Source organism: Prionailurus viverrinus, chromosome E1, assembly GCF_022837055.1.
Source record: "Prionailurus viverrinus isolate Anna chromosome E1, UM_Priviv_1.0, whole genome shotgun sequence".
Lineage (NCBI taxonomy): Eukaryota > Metazoa > Chordata > Mammalia > Carnivora > Felidae > Prionailurus > Prionailurus viverrinus.
The window spans coordinates 23551672-23567289 of record NC_062574.1 but is presented as its reverse complement, the minus strand read 5'-3'; the positions used below and the strand labels follow the sequence as shown (position 1 = coordinate 23567289).

The following is a 15618-nucleotide window of genomic DNA, read 5'->3' as shown; positions in this document are numbered from 1 at the left end:
GATCAAAAAGAGGAAACAATATGCTTTTAAGGATATCCTCAAACTGAAGAGACTTGGCTTGAACATTACAGGTTCCAAGCTGGGAATGTTCCAAACATACATAAAAGAACATGTGCACAGAAGATTATTTTAACAGGTCAGTCAGAACAAGCTCAGTCAAAAGACCTCCCCTCCCCAAATAAAATGGAAAAATTTTAAAAGAAGGAAAAAGAAAGACATCACAAACCTGATTAGACTCATCTCATAAAGACATCTAGCTTGGCACTATGAAAGAATATAGATTCACTTTCAGAAAAATAGCTTCTAATTAGTAACTTGAGAGTCCAGAAGGCTAGTATACATGTTATGAGATTTTTAAATAAAAATCAAATATTGTTCAAAAAAACAGAGCACTCTGCAACCAACCACGGTGGCTCAAGCAGCTCGTACAAAAAAGAGAAACAAAATCACCCTATCAAACAAAGAGCAGCAAAAAAATAGGAAAACGTCTGAGGAAAAGTACAAAAAAAGGAAGTCAACAGTCAGGGGCACAAGGAGCCCCGCAGACAGCCCACCGCCCTTAGACAAAGCCTCAGCAAGCCGCCACGGGAGACACACACGGTCTCTGAACACCTGCTCTCGATTCGGCACCCCGTTTAAGGATACCTCCAACATTTCAATAGCCAAAGGATGGAGGCGATTTTGTTTTCTGACTTACCAATGTGATCTATGCAAAAGCCGTAATACTCTTTAACATTTCTGCTGGAATCTGTAAACTTGGAAGTGTCTTACATGTCCCTCTCTAGTTAGAAAAACAACAAACCCTTCATATGCATAATACGTTTTCTAGAATAATACAGTAATACTGAGATAGTTCTCATTATTAAAGGCCACAAAATGGGTTTATCTTTCTATATAACATAGCAAATAACAAAACAAAATAAAAACGAGGACACTTGGGAATCTAGATTTTATGTCAGGAAGTTGGACTAGAGAATAAACTGCTACATGTAAATCCATACAGAATTTAAAGAGGGCTCCCTTATAGGATGTTTTCAAACATTTTATGAGAAAGTGAGTAGTTACCCTATTCTACCATCTACAGATGTGTTACAATTCAATACTTTCAGTAATAGAGTTAACGCTGAAAACCGTACCTGAACTCCACTAACGACTCATGCCCTCCTCCTTGCCAGACCCTGGCACACAGGACATCCACACACAAGCTCTTTCCATCCTCTCTTGTGGGGGTGTGGCAAACCACAGTACGACTGGCTAAACTAATTTTTACTAAGGCTTGGCCTAACAAGAATCAGTTCTGTCAGCCAAACAGAATACTATATTGGCCGCTGCCAAACAGACCCAAGAGAAGAGAAAAGGAGAGGAAAACACTGACCTCACTCACAGAAATGGAGGAACAGTACCCACACTGCAAAAGTCTTTATAAAATTCCTGGTGATGTAGGGTTCATTTAGCAGTGGATTTTTATGTGCCTCTAACACCAAGTTGGGGTTAGAGTTTGAAAATAAAAACATTTTAGCTATCCAGTCTAAGTTCCAGAGTACTCATGGGATCCATATATCCAAGTACCCACAGAATCTAATTTAAACACTGCTTCAATGGGACTGGCAATGAAGAGGTTATTAGAAATCCATTAAGGTTAAGAGCCAGAGCCTTACTCTACTATAAGTCAACACCCACCGAACCATCTTTGAAATCTACATCACCATTACCAGAGTAGTCTCACCAATTCCTCACCTGCAGCAGGAGGATGCTGGCCACTAACTGTTGGTAAATCCAAAGAGCTATCAGACATGACATGCTTAAGATCTCCTCCCACATCAGCCAGTTTCATGTCAAACTGAACAGAGAGTGCATCTTCAGAGTCCTCCTTGCCAACACTGCTGCCACCAATGGAAGGGAGATCCAAGGACTTCACTGAAGCAGAGTCTTCTTTGGTGTGTCTGAAAGCCACTGATTTCTCACCCAGAGATTTGTCTGAGTTCATGGAAGAAAATTTACTAGAGTGGAAGTCAGCAAAATCATCATCACTTTTTCCTGAAGGGGTATTATCCTTCAGTTCTTCAATACCCAGTCCAGATCCTTCCAGAGAAAGTTGTTTGAAGACATCGTATTTGGTGGATGTGGCAGCGGAGTTCTGTCCACTCTTCACTGTGCTGCTCAAGCTGCCACTTAGAGGAACAGGACTAGCCTCCTCTTTAAGGGCGTCATATTTATCATCTGCCTTTTGCTCAGATGAAACAGAGCTATTACTGAAAGCCATAAAATCTGCAAAGTCATCCTGTTCCCCAACAGATGCTGGACTAGAATATTCCCCAAAAAGGTTGAATTCTCCAAAATCATCAGCCAAACTAGACATCTTAGTTGATGCCAGTGCTGTCGTAGCTGCAGCAGATCCTGTTGGCTGTGGCCGTGTGGAAACAGATTTGGATGCACTAAAAGCAGCTGAAAAAGATAATGGTTTCTCGCTGCTGCAGTTAACTGAGGAAAACATATCAAGGTCTGCTAAGTTCAGAGGATTCTTCACTTGTGTTTGTTGTTTCTGTTGTACAGCTCCTGAGGGGAAGGATGCTGGAAAAGTTTGGTCTTTTGTTGGTGGCTCTAGTGGTGATAGACTATCGGCAGTTTTAAAATCGGTGAAACCGTCATCAGTGCTCGCAGATCTGAATTCTGCAAAGTTTTCTCCTGAAAGAGAAAAACACGGCAAAATAAATAAGAATGCTGAGCTGAACACCACCTGATGCACAGCATATTAAATTACAAGCATACTTTTAAAGACTTGCCCCTCACTAGCTTGACATTATTCAACCACAGCTTACACCCTACCAAAACAGCTCTTTGGACACTACACATCTGTTTCCATGCCAAAGGCTAGTGATACCAAAATAAATAAAAATCAAACCGAGAGCACCTAACCATGTCAGTTTTGTTTGCTCATTTTAACGTGATACGTGTCCTAGTGCCATACCCTTCAAGTGGCCAAAAGCACTGCTCTCAGGACTTTTTTCTCACTACAGCCAGCTGGCCAAGCACACAAGAAAGGAAGAAATGGGTGTTGGAGGTTCCTGAAGAGAGAGACATTAAGATGATCCTTTAAAGATAAAATGTTTTACATGGTGATCAATCAGGAAAAAAGTATCATGGGTGCTCTAGTGAAGTATTACAAAAAATCCTGCATCTAATATTTAGGATGTGAAACACCTTGCTCAACTAGGTACTTCAAGCATACTGTTAGATATTAAGTGGTCTTGCTCAAGTACGTGGAGGCATTAATTTGAAGCTAACTTTGATGAAAAATTATGAAAAGGTATCTACTTATTTGCAAAGCATTCATTCCAGCTAAGGACACATTTTAAAGTGGCTTCTCTATATAACAAATAAGCCGAATCTCACAGAAAAAGAATCTGTGAGCACTTGGGCTTATCTCAAAATCAGCCATGTCACTGTACCAACTAGTAATTACTCTTATTTATTAAAATTCAAAAGGATTTGAATAAATACCAACTCCACTATTAAAAATTTCAAGGGACACTATTTAAACTTTATAATGTGCTACTCTGAAAAAGGAGTTACTGAAATGTTTTGTTATTATTTTTTAGAGAAAATAGGTACTAATGTGTTTCTAATAAACAATTAAATAGACTCAGTTAAGATGTTGATAAAAATCTGAATCCATGATTCTAAACAGAGTTTTCTTTTCTTTATTATGAGAGTGACGTTATCACTCTTAAGTATGAGGTTAGGAAACAGATGATCTCAATTTTTCTAATGGTGTCTGAAGGTCTTCCATAAAATCTACTAGATTTTACCAGGTAGTGAAAATCAGAGCTAAACCAAATATAAATATAGCTACACCAACATCACTTATTATTTAAAAATATTAATGCTATTCTAAAACATAGGCTGTAATTCTTCATCCATTTTTCAAATTCTATTTGTCCCTAAAAATGAGATCTAGAGACATATGAGCCATAAAAGTGTACTTCAAACCAAAATCTGATTTTAAAACTGTCATTATAATAAAACAGGCTTTAAATATTTAGTGCTTATAACACGATAATACTTTAATATAAGAAAAAAGCACAGGAAACAATGGAAGCTGATTTTTCCTCTTAATCTGAGGCTTAATTCACCAGCATAATTTATCAACACAGAGAAATCTATTTAATATTATTAGGGAAATTTTAGAAAGAGAGGAACAGCATTCATAATTTCTGTATTTTATGTTTTTAAGACATACCACTAATAAGACTAAAGTCAATTTCACAAATTGACAGGAGAAGCAGATGTAAAACTTAAAAAAATTACCCTGTTTTAGGTAAGTATATCACTGATAATATTTGTATCATTTCCCTAAATGAAAACGTCATAAGCAGCCAATTTTGTCAGTCTAAATTTTTGATGTGCTACTTTGAAATATCTGTGAAATTGACAAGTTTTGTTTTGTTATTTTTAAAAAGAAATCACCACAGCAAACTAAACTTACTGAGGAATTGTAAACGTTTCCATTAGAAATGTAAGCTGGGTGAAAGGGTCAAAAAGAGATAAAATGGGTGGGTTTACAAGTTCAAAAGCAAAATGAATTTGGGAGCAAATAAATTAGTTGCAGTCATTGGAAGCTTGCATATCAGAGGGTACATTAATCCTCTGAATCCTTCTGAATCCTCATAAGTTCCCCTCTCTACTTGTCACTTTTTACGTCCTAAAAACATTTCAAAAGAGATCACATTTGTCATCAAAATGTAAGCAGTACCTTAGTGCTGCTTTTATAGTACTTTAGTAACAGAACCCCAGATTGTTGCTGACATTTTTGTTGGTGTGCTTTCATTCCTGACTTAACTTTAAGGACTTCCAGTAGAGGTGCCAACTTTTTGTTCATTTTAGGAGAATATATTTTATTTTATTCTCATTAAAAATACATCGGCCTGAATGCATCAAGTGTGTTGGTGTCTTAGAATTTACAAAAAATTCATATAGTATTGTGTTCAGAACTGTGCGTTTTGTAGGTTACTAAGTGACAGAGCTTAGTGATATTTCCTTTTTTCCCAGGAATAACACCCCTATGATATGATCATTAATACCACACTACACAAAAAACTCTGATAGTAAACCATGCTCTTTACTCCAAACTCAGTTTGGTCCAAGAGGTGATGAAAGAACTGCTAGGAGTCAAAGACCAATTAACAAGCCAAAAGTTCCTGTAGGGTTTTATCTCTGTACTCCTAGTGCCTAATATAGGCACTGAGGAACAAAGTTATTACATCCTAAAGGCTTGAATGCAACAGAAGGAAATACTTCTAGAACCTGACAACTATAAGGGATTGAATATTTTTTTCAGTGTTTTATTTATTTTTGAGAGAGAGAGAGAGAGAGAGCGAGCGAGCGCGCACACACGAGAGCATGTGCATGAGCAGGGAAAATGTGGGGTTGGCGTTGGGGGGTAAGGGGGACAGAATCCCAAGCAGGCTACCTGCAGAGAGCCCACACGGGGCTTGATCCCATAAACCGTGAGACCATGACCTGAGCTGAAATCAAGAGTGGGACATTTAACCGACTGAGCCACCCAGGATTCCCAAGGAATGAATATTTTTAGGACAGGTGGATTTTTCCTTTTTAGAGATATTTAAGTAGTACACTTTTTCCTTGAACTTTTACTCCTATATTACCTTTCCTACAATCTCCTCTCATCCCCCTCCCTTGGACAGAAGGGTGACAACAAATGAGCGAAGGATATTCTAAATTTGAGCATTCAGTACACAAAGACAGTCCCCAGGAAGAAATCCTCATGAGAGTATGCAAATTTCGTAGCATGCGCAGTTAAACTCTGAAGGACATGATTTGACCTATGGATTATTTAAACCCTACACATCCGGTTAGGATTTAACCACAAACATAACTTTCGGTCTTCACACATACGGTTCTTAAACTATCATTCTGTATTCCCTTCTACTCTCTTTAAGCCCTTCTATAAATCCTGCTTACTTCATCTTATTAAATTATAGCCACATTTGAAAATCTTGAAAAGACTGGTTGCTGCAAAACTTCTGCACAGTCCACAGATCGCTGCACTGCCAACAGTTCCAGTTCTTGTTAAACATTAAAATAACTGAGGACAGTCACAGCCTTCCATTTGATACAGAAGTCTGTCCGGGCTTGAAGGTTTCCAGTGAAAGGGAACATAACTAGCTTCAGAAGAAATTGCCTCAATTTGGAGTTTGCCCTAAATTTTAGAAAAGAATTTCCAATAACTGAACCATATTTTGTTTCCTTGTAATTTCCAGAGGCACAAAGCCAAAAAACCTCACCCACACAATATAATAAAGACATGTTCAGGAATGTCCCTGAAAGAATCATCAAAAATATCTTTTATTAAAAACTGAGGGGAGCCTGGCTGGCTAAGTCAGAGGAGCACATGACTCTTGATCTCCGGCTCGTGAGGTTGAGACCCATGTTGGGTGTAGAGTTTACTTAAAAATAAATGAATAAAATTTTTTAAAAATTGAAATTTATCCATTTAAGGAATCAAAAACTTACCTGAAGTTTTACCCTCTGCTGTCTGTTCAAGTTCTCTGAAAGCACTGTATTTATCACCAGGCTCTATGATGAAAAGACAGAGTCTATTAAGAATACGAAACTTGAGATTAAAACTCAAGGAAATAAGTAAGGCGGACTGGGTTAACCGCACATACTTGACAAGTGGTGTAAGCATTTTATACATTTCTCATAAAAGGCCACCATTAAAAAGGTTTACATTCATAGGTTACATTCATAAGTTTGTGAACTGACAACGTGTTTTTACCTCCAAATGGAATGTTACTTTCAGAGGATTTGTCAGCTGCAATTCCTTTAAACACAGCATACTTATCCATCGAAGCTGATGCTTTAGTGCCAGGAAGGGGCATCAACAAAGAAGGGGCACTAAAAGGGAAAATGAAATATTTCTTAATGACTAGAACATTGAATCCTTCCCTTATCATCAAGTAGGAGCTTAGAATTAAAATGGCAAGTAGGTACCTGATTAAAATTCATGGTTCCCTGCCTTAAAACTCAGAAACTATATATATTCACCACAGAGGTTTAAACTCTTTCTTTTGGGAAAATATATTGAAATGCCTTCCATGTGAGAGGGATTATTGATTATTGATTATTTCAAGATGGGTCAGACCGATGCTGACCATCTAATCATCTTTATAAACCACAGAAACAATTGGAATGGCACTGGAAATAGATTCTCATAGAATGATGACCTCCTAGAATGTTAACTTAAGGTCCGTAACACTGGAAAAGTAAACTGTTCCAAATATGTAAACCCAATATTTTAGAGTAAATTATGTTAACCTTAGTACAAATCATTCTTTAAAATGGGTTCAGAATGCAGAGGTGGAATAGTTAAGATAAAAATCTATTTATGAAATGTTGTTCAAGCCAGGATGTAAATTGTTCTTATTTGATCTTATTGCATTGCTTACTGGCAGAAGTTCACACATCTGATAAGCAGCGGTGGAGTTAATACAATTTACATTTTTACAAGGATCACATCAGCGGTTCCAGAAGCTATCTTTGTAGCAAAACAACAATCACTTCAAAATTAGATAAAGATACTTTTGCCTGTGGACATATTTCTCGCTGGATGGAAAAATAGTGTAATGAGTAGTATCTGTGTGGGTAATTCTTGGATGGCTTAAACACATACTATAAAAGCATTGCCTTTTTTTTCCTTCTTATCACACCCAGGCAGCTCCCTGGAAGAACAACTTTACATATGAATGACTACCTTCCCCCACTAGTTTGTGTCATTCAATACCACACACACAAGTTATAGAAATGGATTTCTATTGAGTTCTTTGCCCTGAAGCAAAAATCTTTCCACAGTCATTTAAATCGTCTTATCAGGAGCCTACAAGCAAGGTAAAAAACCCAGCTCTTGCACAGGCATGCTAATGGAGGTCCACAGTGCTTTAGGACTCAGTGTATCAAATATTAGAATTTCACATCACTACCAAATAGCTGCTACATATTTGATCTTGACAAACAGGTCATTGCCTATACATCATAGGTGGATTTTTAAGTTTCATAAGTAATTAAACTACAACTCATTGAACAGCATGTTACATATAAATAAAAGTAATTAATATTTGAGAAAAAACATCACAAAGTTGAACAATCAATTTGTTTTTCATGAATAGCCAACTTTAGTTGTGGTCTTATAAAGCCCATTGGTAAAATCTTCTACTAAATGTGACATTTAATTGATTATTATTGTTTAAAATTCTTTTCAGAATTGGCAAAAAAATAGAGGAACTCCAAGGTAATGAAATACTGACGGAAGTCAACAAAATAAAATTCCACTCAAAAAAAAGCAGACTCAGACTGTAATTTTATGCATATTACAAATGAGTAATTCATTCTAGTTCCCTGAAATTATTTAAAAAAACCCAAAAAACCATAATCACCATGACAGTGTTTATGCCAGTTATATAAAGTAGTTATCTATTCCAAACATGAGAACTGTTACTTCTACTCTTTAATACTAATGAAAGGTACTCAGTGAGGAGGCATACTGTTTTAAAATTTAAGAACCTTAAGAGAATTTGGCCAAAAAAAAAAAAAGTATTTGCTTTTTCTCTAGTGAATCCATTTGTTTTACAACCACTCCGTGTGGCTGTAGTAGATGCTTTTACTTAGTTGCTTACCCTGCTAAATGTAGAGGCATTTTAGAAAACAGGCGTGAGCGATGGAAATTTGATCAAGGCAAAAGGACCCACAGCGACCACCTGGCTGAATAGACATGCCCATGGGGTGACCACCTCAAATTATCTATAGGCCCTAAGGGACCAATGGGCTACTTACAACCAGGCAGGCACAGTTACCAAAAAGGGCAAATTCCATTCTTCACCAGTCATAACTACTCCTCTTCCCCCTTTAAAAACGGCCCCTACCCACTGCCTCCTGGCAGATGGTCTCTCCTTTGCAGTCTTGCCTGCCCCTCCCTTGCAGTGTATTCAGTAAACTATCTTTGGGTGAATCCTTTCACCTCCCCACATCACCAGCTTCCACCAGATCATTGCCTGGCATTTGGGGGCTCCCATCCGACTGGACAGACACCACACTAAATACAGCCATTTAAAAAGTAAAATGAAACTAACCAACTCAAACCCCTACTACACCTTAATTCTTTGTGAACTGTTTTATTATCAGTGCCCCATATCTGTGATGTTTATTGTTCTAAGCTCCCCAGTGCCCAGCACACAGTAAGTATTTTCTGGATGGATAAATGAAAGACATTGCTGACTTCCAGATCCCCTTTCATGCTGGCTCAAGTGCTCTTTCTCCTTTGACATCCAGTTCAACCCTGAGCCTGACCAATTTCTCACACGCACACTTTTCAGTGCCTAACTCTAAACCCAGAGTACACCTCATCATCTCACAACAGGATTACTATGGCAGCTGAATTTATCCCACACAGTACCAAGATCACTTTCATCATGCCACTTCTTATTTCTAAAATGCTTGACAGATTACGTCACAAATCCTAAGACATCCCACATTGGTGCTGCCCTTAACTAATGAGATTTTTTTCACAGACTAACAATACTCTCTACTCCAGCCTACTTCTAACACCATACTTGCCTTTTCATCTTCTTTGAAAAATAATGCCCATTTTTTGCTTTAAAATGCTGCCCAAAGCAGTCTCACTTAAGCTCAGCTATTTATACCATGATTTAATAAATATCCCTTAAAATAAACTCATAATATGCATTACAGATCATAAACTAGGGAATTCATTATACATGTACACACACACACACACACACACACACACACACACACACACACACTGAGGGACCAATTCTAAGAGAATTTCATCAGATAATATAAATACTGAGATAAAACTAAGCTTCTTTACAGCAGGAACTGTGCTTTCTGCTTCTGTATTTCTAGTGCCTACCCCAATGTCTGGCATACAGCAGATGGTAAGTAAATGTTTTTGAATGAGTAAATAAACAGTGAATGTGGATTCTTAGACATGAGCAAAATGTTTTCATGTAAGCATGGAAGTAATCAAGTCAGAACTGAAAAACAAGTCTACAAAGTATGACTGTGTATGAAAGTAAACTATTATGTGGAGATAATGCCACACAAAATTGCTAATATTCCATATATCTCAGGTCTGGCCACCATCTTACAACTTTCTATGCCCAAATTTCAATTCCATCTACTGAGTGTTTTTTTCCAGAGGAGTAAACCACTAATTTGGTCAATCTGGTTTATAACCTTCATGCTACATCACACTCACCCAACAAACCTTTATTAATTATATATCATGGCTAAGTACTACATATGTAGCCGTGAAAGACTATCTTCAGGGATGACAGCCAAGTGAGACAGACAGTCAGATAAACCAGTAATTATAATCAGGGCACAGACGTCCAAAATGAACCAGGGCAGTAAGTGGCCCTCATCTTTGAGGTGGGGACTGAAGTGGTGGGTTAGTAAAAACTTCCTATGTTAAACTGATTTTTGAAATAGAACTAGAATTAACTATAGAGAGAATTTCAGATTGAAGAAGGTAAAGGGTCAGAAGCCTGAAAGAGCATTAGTCTGGAGTTGCTCTGGCATGGTTGGGACATGAGCTGTAGGGAAAGGGCAACAGTCAAGAGACTAGGCAGGAGCAAGATCAGACACAGCCTTTTTCCACGGCAAGCAGAGAGTACAGAGTCGATGGTGGTTAAAGGAGAGAGTGAGGAGCCAAAAATAAATAGCATGTTTCTGATTTGGTGACTGGACATGGTGACATGATTCACCAAGGGAGGGAATGCTAATTTAACAAATTTTTATTTAGCTTTGAGTAGCAAAATAATGAATCTAATTTTATGCAGGTAATGTGAGATGCCTTGGGTCATTCAGATATGTTATAGATAGCAGAACTTACACATTTTATTCAAAGGAAAAGATCTGAAAAATATTACGTGTCTATCAGGTCAACATGTGTGTGCTGGTGTAGTGGGCTTGGAAATCCCAGTACTTTATAGTCCCACCACTCAAATATTTCTATGTGTCATTCCCTATAATACCTATCCCTTGGTTCTTGTTACAGTGTACATGCAGGAAGCGTCAAAAGATACTCATTTCGTTAAAATGGAAAAGATGAATGATACTGCACAAACAAGGAACATAAGAAAAATGATGCATGTATCCTGACAAAAACAAGTTCCAAAAATAACTGAAGAAATTCATATTGCTTGCTCAAAGCCTGGTATATTCTACTCTGTGGAAGAAGTACTATCTAAAAACTTTAAAAAAATGGTGGAAAGGTATTGGCGACATATTTAGATTTCTGAATTAGGATTTCTGTGGAGAATCAGCAGTACATTATATTACAAAAATATCAAATTATGTTCCCCTGCCTAAAAAGTTTTTCAATAGCCAAAGGCTTGCATTTGCTACAAGTACATGAAGTCATCATGCAAAGGTGCACTCTGCTATAATCAGGTTTAGGACAGGCAAAAAAAAAAAAAAAAAAAAAAAAAAAATTAAATTAAATTAAAAAAATATATATATATATATTAGCAAGCAGCTGTAAACTGGGAGGAAATGGTGGTGCTCAATTGTTAGGTGGACTAAGGGGAGAAAAGTTTCAAAGGTACAAGTATGAATAACGAGGGAATAATCAAGAAAAGCATGAGAGTAAGAAGTCTTAATTTTTCTTACTTAGGCTTCTTACTATTGATGCCTCTTTCTCAATTATTAAATACAATGTTAACTATATTCAGCTCTTTTCTACCTGCTTCCATGCTGGGAATTACTTGTTTTTGAAGAAGCAGGCAACTCTTGGAAATCACTGAATGAATCATCAAGGGATCCTGACTTAGAAGCATCTTGAAAATCCTGGAAGTCGTCTTCTTCTGGTTTTACCACCTAGGTTTGTAGAGGACATTTAAATAGAAAGACTGAATTGATAAAATAGTAACTAACAAATTCATAACTGTCAACCTCAAAAATTACCTTTTAAGGGGCGCCTGGGTGGCGCAGTCGGTTAAGCATCCGACTTCAGCCAGGTCACGATCTCACGGTCCGTGAGTTCGAGCCCCACGTCAGGCTCTGGGCTGATGGCTCAGAGCCTGGAGCCTGTTTCGGATTCTGTGTCTCCCTCTCTCTCTGCCCCTCCCCCGTTCATGCTCTGTCTCTCTCTGTCCCAAAAATAAAATAAACGTTGAAAAAAAATTTAAAAAAAAAAAAAAAAAAAAAAAAAAAAAAAAATTACCTTTTAAATCTCCCCATTTAGGTACCTATATTAGGTAGGTGTGACTGCCTAAGTTTAGAAGAATGCACTTTAGGGGCACCTGGGTGGCTTAATCGGTTAAGCATCCAACTTCAGCTCAGGTCATGATCTCTCAGTTCGAGGGTTCGAGCTCTGCGTCGGGCTCTGTGCTGATAGCTAGGAGTCTGGAGCCTGCTTCAGATTCTGTGTCTCCTTCTCTTTTTGCCCCTTCCCTGCTCATGCTCTCTCTCTCAAAAATAAATAAACATTAAAAAAATTAAAAAAAAGAACGCACTTTAGATATAATACCAATTCAAGTATCTAGGATAAGAATCTGTCTTGAATTTTTAGATACTCTCTTGCACAAATTGTAAAAGACTGTTTAAAGAACTAATCTATACAATTTTTAAATAGACAAATTACATTTAATAGATTACTGCCATCTTTAAAAAAACATTTTATACATGATGTAAATTACATGCGTGATGCAAGCTTGTTATAATCCATCATGTGTATGTATAAAGTCAACAGTGAACACTGACTCCTAATCACATGATAGTTCATTTGTTTTATTAAAAAATGAGTTTATACTACACTGTTCCGCTCTTTAAAAAGATATAATAATATCTATAAAGTGGACTTTTCCACGTTGCACATGTAGTAGTTCATTTTAATAATCAAATGTTTACCACTGTATTAATAAAGCAAATTTTATCTAACCTTCCTTTTTGTTAATGTTTATTTATTTATTTTGAGAGTGTGAGAGAGAGAGCATGAGTGGTAGAGGGGCAGAGAGAGAATCCCAGACTCTACACTCTCAGCTCAAACCCATGAACCATGAGATCATGACCTGAGCCAAAATCAAGAGCTGGATGCTTAACCAACTGAGCCACCCAGGTGCCCCATAACTTTCCTTCTTTTTTTTTTTTTTTAATTTTTAAAATGTTTATTATTTAATTTTTGAGAGAGAGAGAGAGGGAAAGGGAGAGAGAGAATTACAGTGTAAGCAGGGGAGGGGCAGAGAGAGAGGGAGACACAAAATCTGAAGCAGGCTCTAGGCTCTGAGCTGTTAGCATAGAGCCTGATGAGGGTCTTGAACTCACAAACCACAAGATCAAGACCTCAGCCGAAGTTGGATGCTTAACCGACTGAGCCACCCAGGAGCCCCTAACCTTCCTTCTTCTGATGGACATTAAGCTATTTATAACTGTTTACTCTAACAAACAATGCTATAACAAATATCTTTGCATATTTTTGCTAATTTAAGTTACTATTTCTGTAGGATAGATCCTTAATAGTGTGACTGCTAGGTCAGAAGATACAGACATTTAGAATTTAGGTAGCTATTACCAAACCTGCCTTCCAAAAAGGCTGTACCAACAAACTATTTTCCCCCACATTTTCACTAAACATTATGTTTTCTGAATTTTTTGCTAATCTGAGAAGTGAAAAATAAATGGAAGCATTTAAATTTCAGGTTTAGTAGCTTCCCCAAAAGACACAGTCTAGGAATTTAGTTAACCTTATTAAGCTTGATGTTTAAAACGTATATACTATAAGGAACTATAAACTTCTAGCCAAAATTCAAATCTCTTAAGGCTTAAGAAATTTCTTTTTTTTTAAATAATAAAAAATTAATTTTGTATTATTTTAATACTGCCTAATTTTCACCTCCAATGTCCATCATAATACAGCAATCTTCTCTGCATCCTTGGAAAAAAGCTGCCCAGATTCACTTTCAGGGATTCTTTGGAATACATACAGCTTCTGCATTTACCTGATTCGCAGGGTAAGTTGGCATGAAGCCACTGGAAGCCTGGGCTGCAGCTCCCCCAACTGGTCCAACAAGGTTAATGCCCATGACCGGCTGTCCAAGGTTGAGGGGTATGGAGCCGGCAGGGCCTGAAGACATCCCAGTTGGCTGACTCACCGCAGTAGGCAAAGTCATAGGAAATCCACTTAAAGTTGGAACAGGAGCAGCTGGAAATTGGTTTAAAGCATCAGGACTCATGGCAGGAACACCTCTCTATACAGAGCAGAAGGAAAATGGAAACATTTTAGGGGACTGCAAACCACATACAGTCTAAATCCAGCAAAGAGAGACCTAAGTGTAAAATCTGTAATCCAGGTATGTTTCCACTTTGACTCCCAAAACTCATGAATTTGATATAAGAAAAGAACTTACAAGGTTAACGTAGACCTAGTATCAGGCAAAGAAATGGATGACATATAACAATTGTGGCAATGCACTCTCTGACATGTTTGGTTAATTCATTATAATCAAATCATTTAAAGTGATTCTGTATTATGACAAAAATTGCTAGCAGATCAAGAACACTTTAAGGAATTTTAAACAAGGACTTCAAAAACATAAAGAGTCATTTCATCTATTACTAACTTTCAAGTTCATAAAGGATACAGTTAGGTCAGAGAATGTTAATATATTTAATAGTCTTTAAACAAAGGAACATTTTACTAGTATGTGCATGATGCAAACTGTACATTTTTGAAGTACTGTATCCTAAAAATAATCTAAACTTTAATATACAAGGAGTTCTACATGGTTGTAGTCAAAAGGATTTATATTGAAAAGTTATTTGATCTAACTTAAGAAACAGTCTCTTACCTGTGTTACCGCTATCATGGCGAGAACAGTATAAAGTTCTTCCTTAGTAAGTTTGCCAGGTGTAGTTCGATTAGCCAAGGCCCATATCTGTCCAAGAGTTTCCCTGGGCAGTCCAGATGACATCAGAATGGGATAAAGTTTAGCAGTATCTATTCCAGTTGGAGTCACTGTGATTTCTAAAATTTTTTTATAGGCATCTATCAAAGGAAAGACCAGATTACAAATGTAAACATACTATAAGTGATTGCTATTTTCTGTTGTCATTGTTGCTTATATAAGAATAATCTTGGGGTGCCTGGGTGGCTCAGTTTGTTAAGTGTCCTACTTCGAGTCAGGTCATAATCTCATAGCTTGTGGGTTCAAGCCCCAAGTTGGGCTCTGTGCTGACATCTCACAGCCTAGAGCCTGCTTTGGATTCTGTGTCTCTGTCTTTCTCTGTCCCTTCCCTGCTCACGCTCTGTCTCTCTCAAAAATAAACAAATATTAAAAAAAATTTTTTTAAAAAGAATAATCTTAGGTCAAACTGCTTTAATAGAACTGAAAATGTGTCAGGGTTTGAACTGCTATAAAGATCATTCAATTGGAAATATCCAATATAATTAGGGTCTGGAGCTTAGAAGACAGGATGGAGCGTGGTAAAATGAAGATTTGGGGCCAAAGGTCAGAGAAAGTAACAACACTAAAATGGAGGTGGTATAAACAGATGCTTTGGACTTTATTTTTAATGTTT

At 37.3% G+C, this 15618-nt stretch overlaps 1 protein-coding gene across 13 annotated transcripts in view; it reads right to left on the bottom strand.

The window, feature by feature from the left end:
- The window catches only part of SYNRG (synergin gamma), an 86851-nt gene that overhangs the window by 32522 nt on the left and 38711 nt on the right, over positions 1–15618 (bottom strand). For all 13 annotated transcript variants that reach the window (XR_007146999.1, XR_007146998.1, XM_047833604.1 and 10 more), the window contains 6 exons: positions 14889–15085; positions 14040–14288; positions 11786–11919; positions 6800–6918; positions 6535–6597; positions 1738–2685 (listed from right to left, as the gene is read on the bottom strand). Coding sequence is in view for 11 of the 13 variants with exons in the window: in XM_047833604.1 (XP_047689560.1) it covers positions 1738–2685; positions 6535–6597; positions 6800–6918; positions 11786–11919; positions 14040–14288; positions 14889–15085 (1710 nt within the window). In the remaining 2 variants the exon portion in view is untranslated. The remainder of the gene's footprint in view (positions 1–1737; positions 2686–6534; positions 6598–6799; positions 6919–11785; positions 11920–14039; positions 14289–14888; positions 15086–15618) is intronic.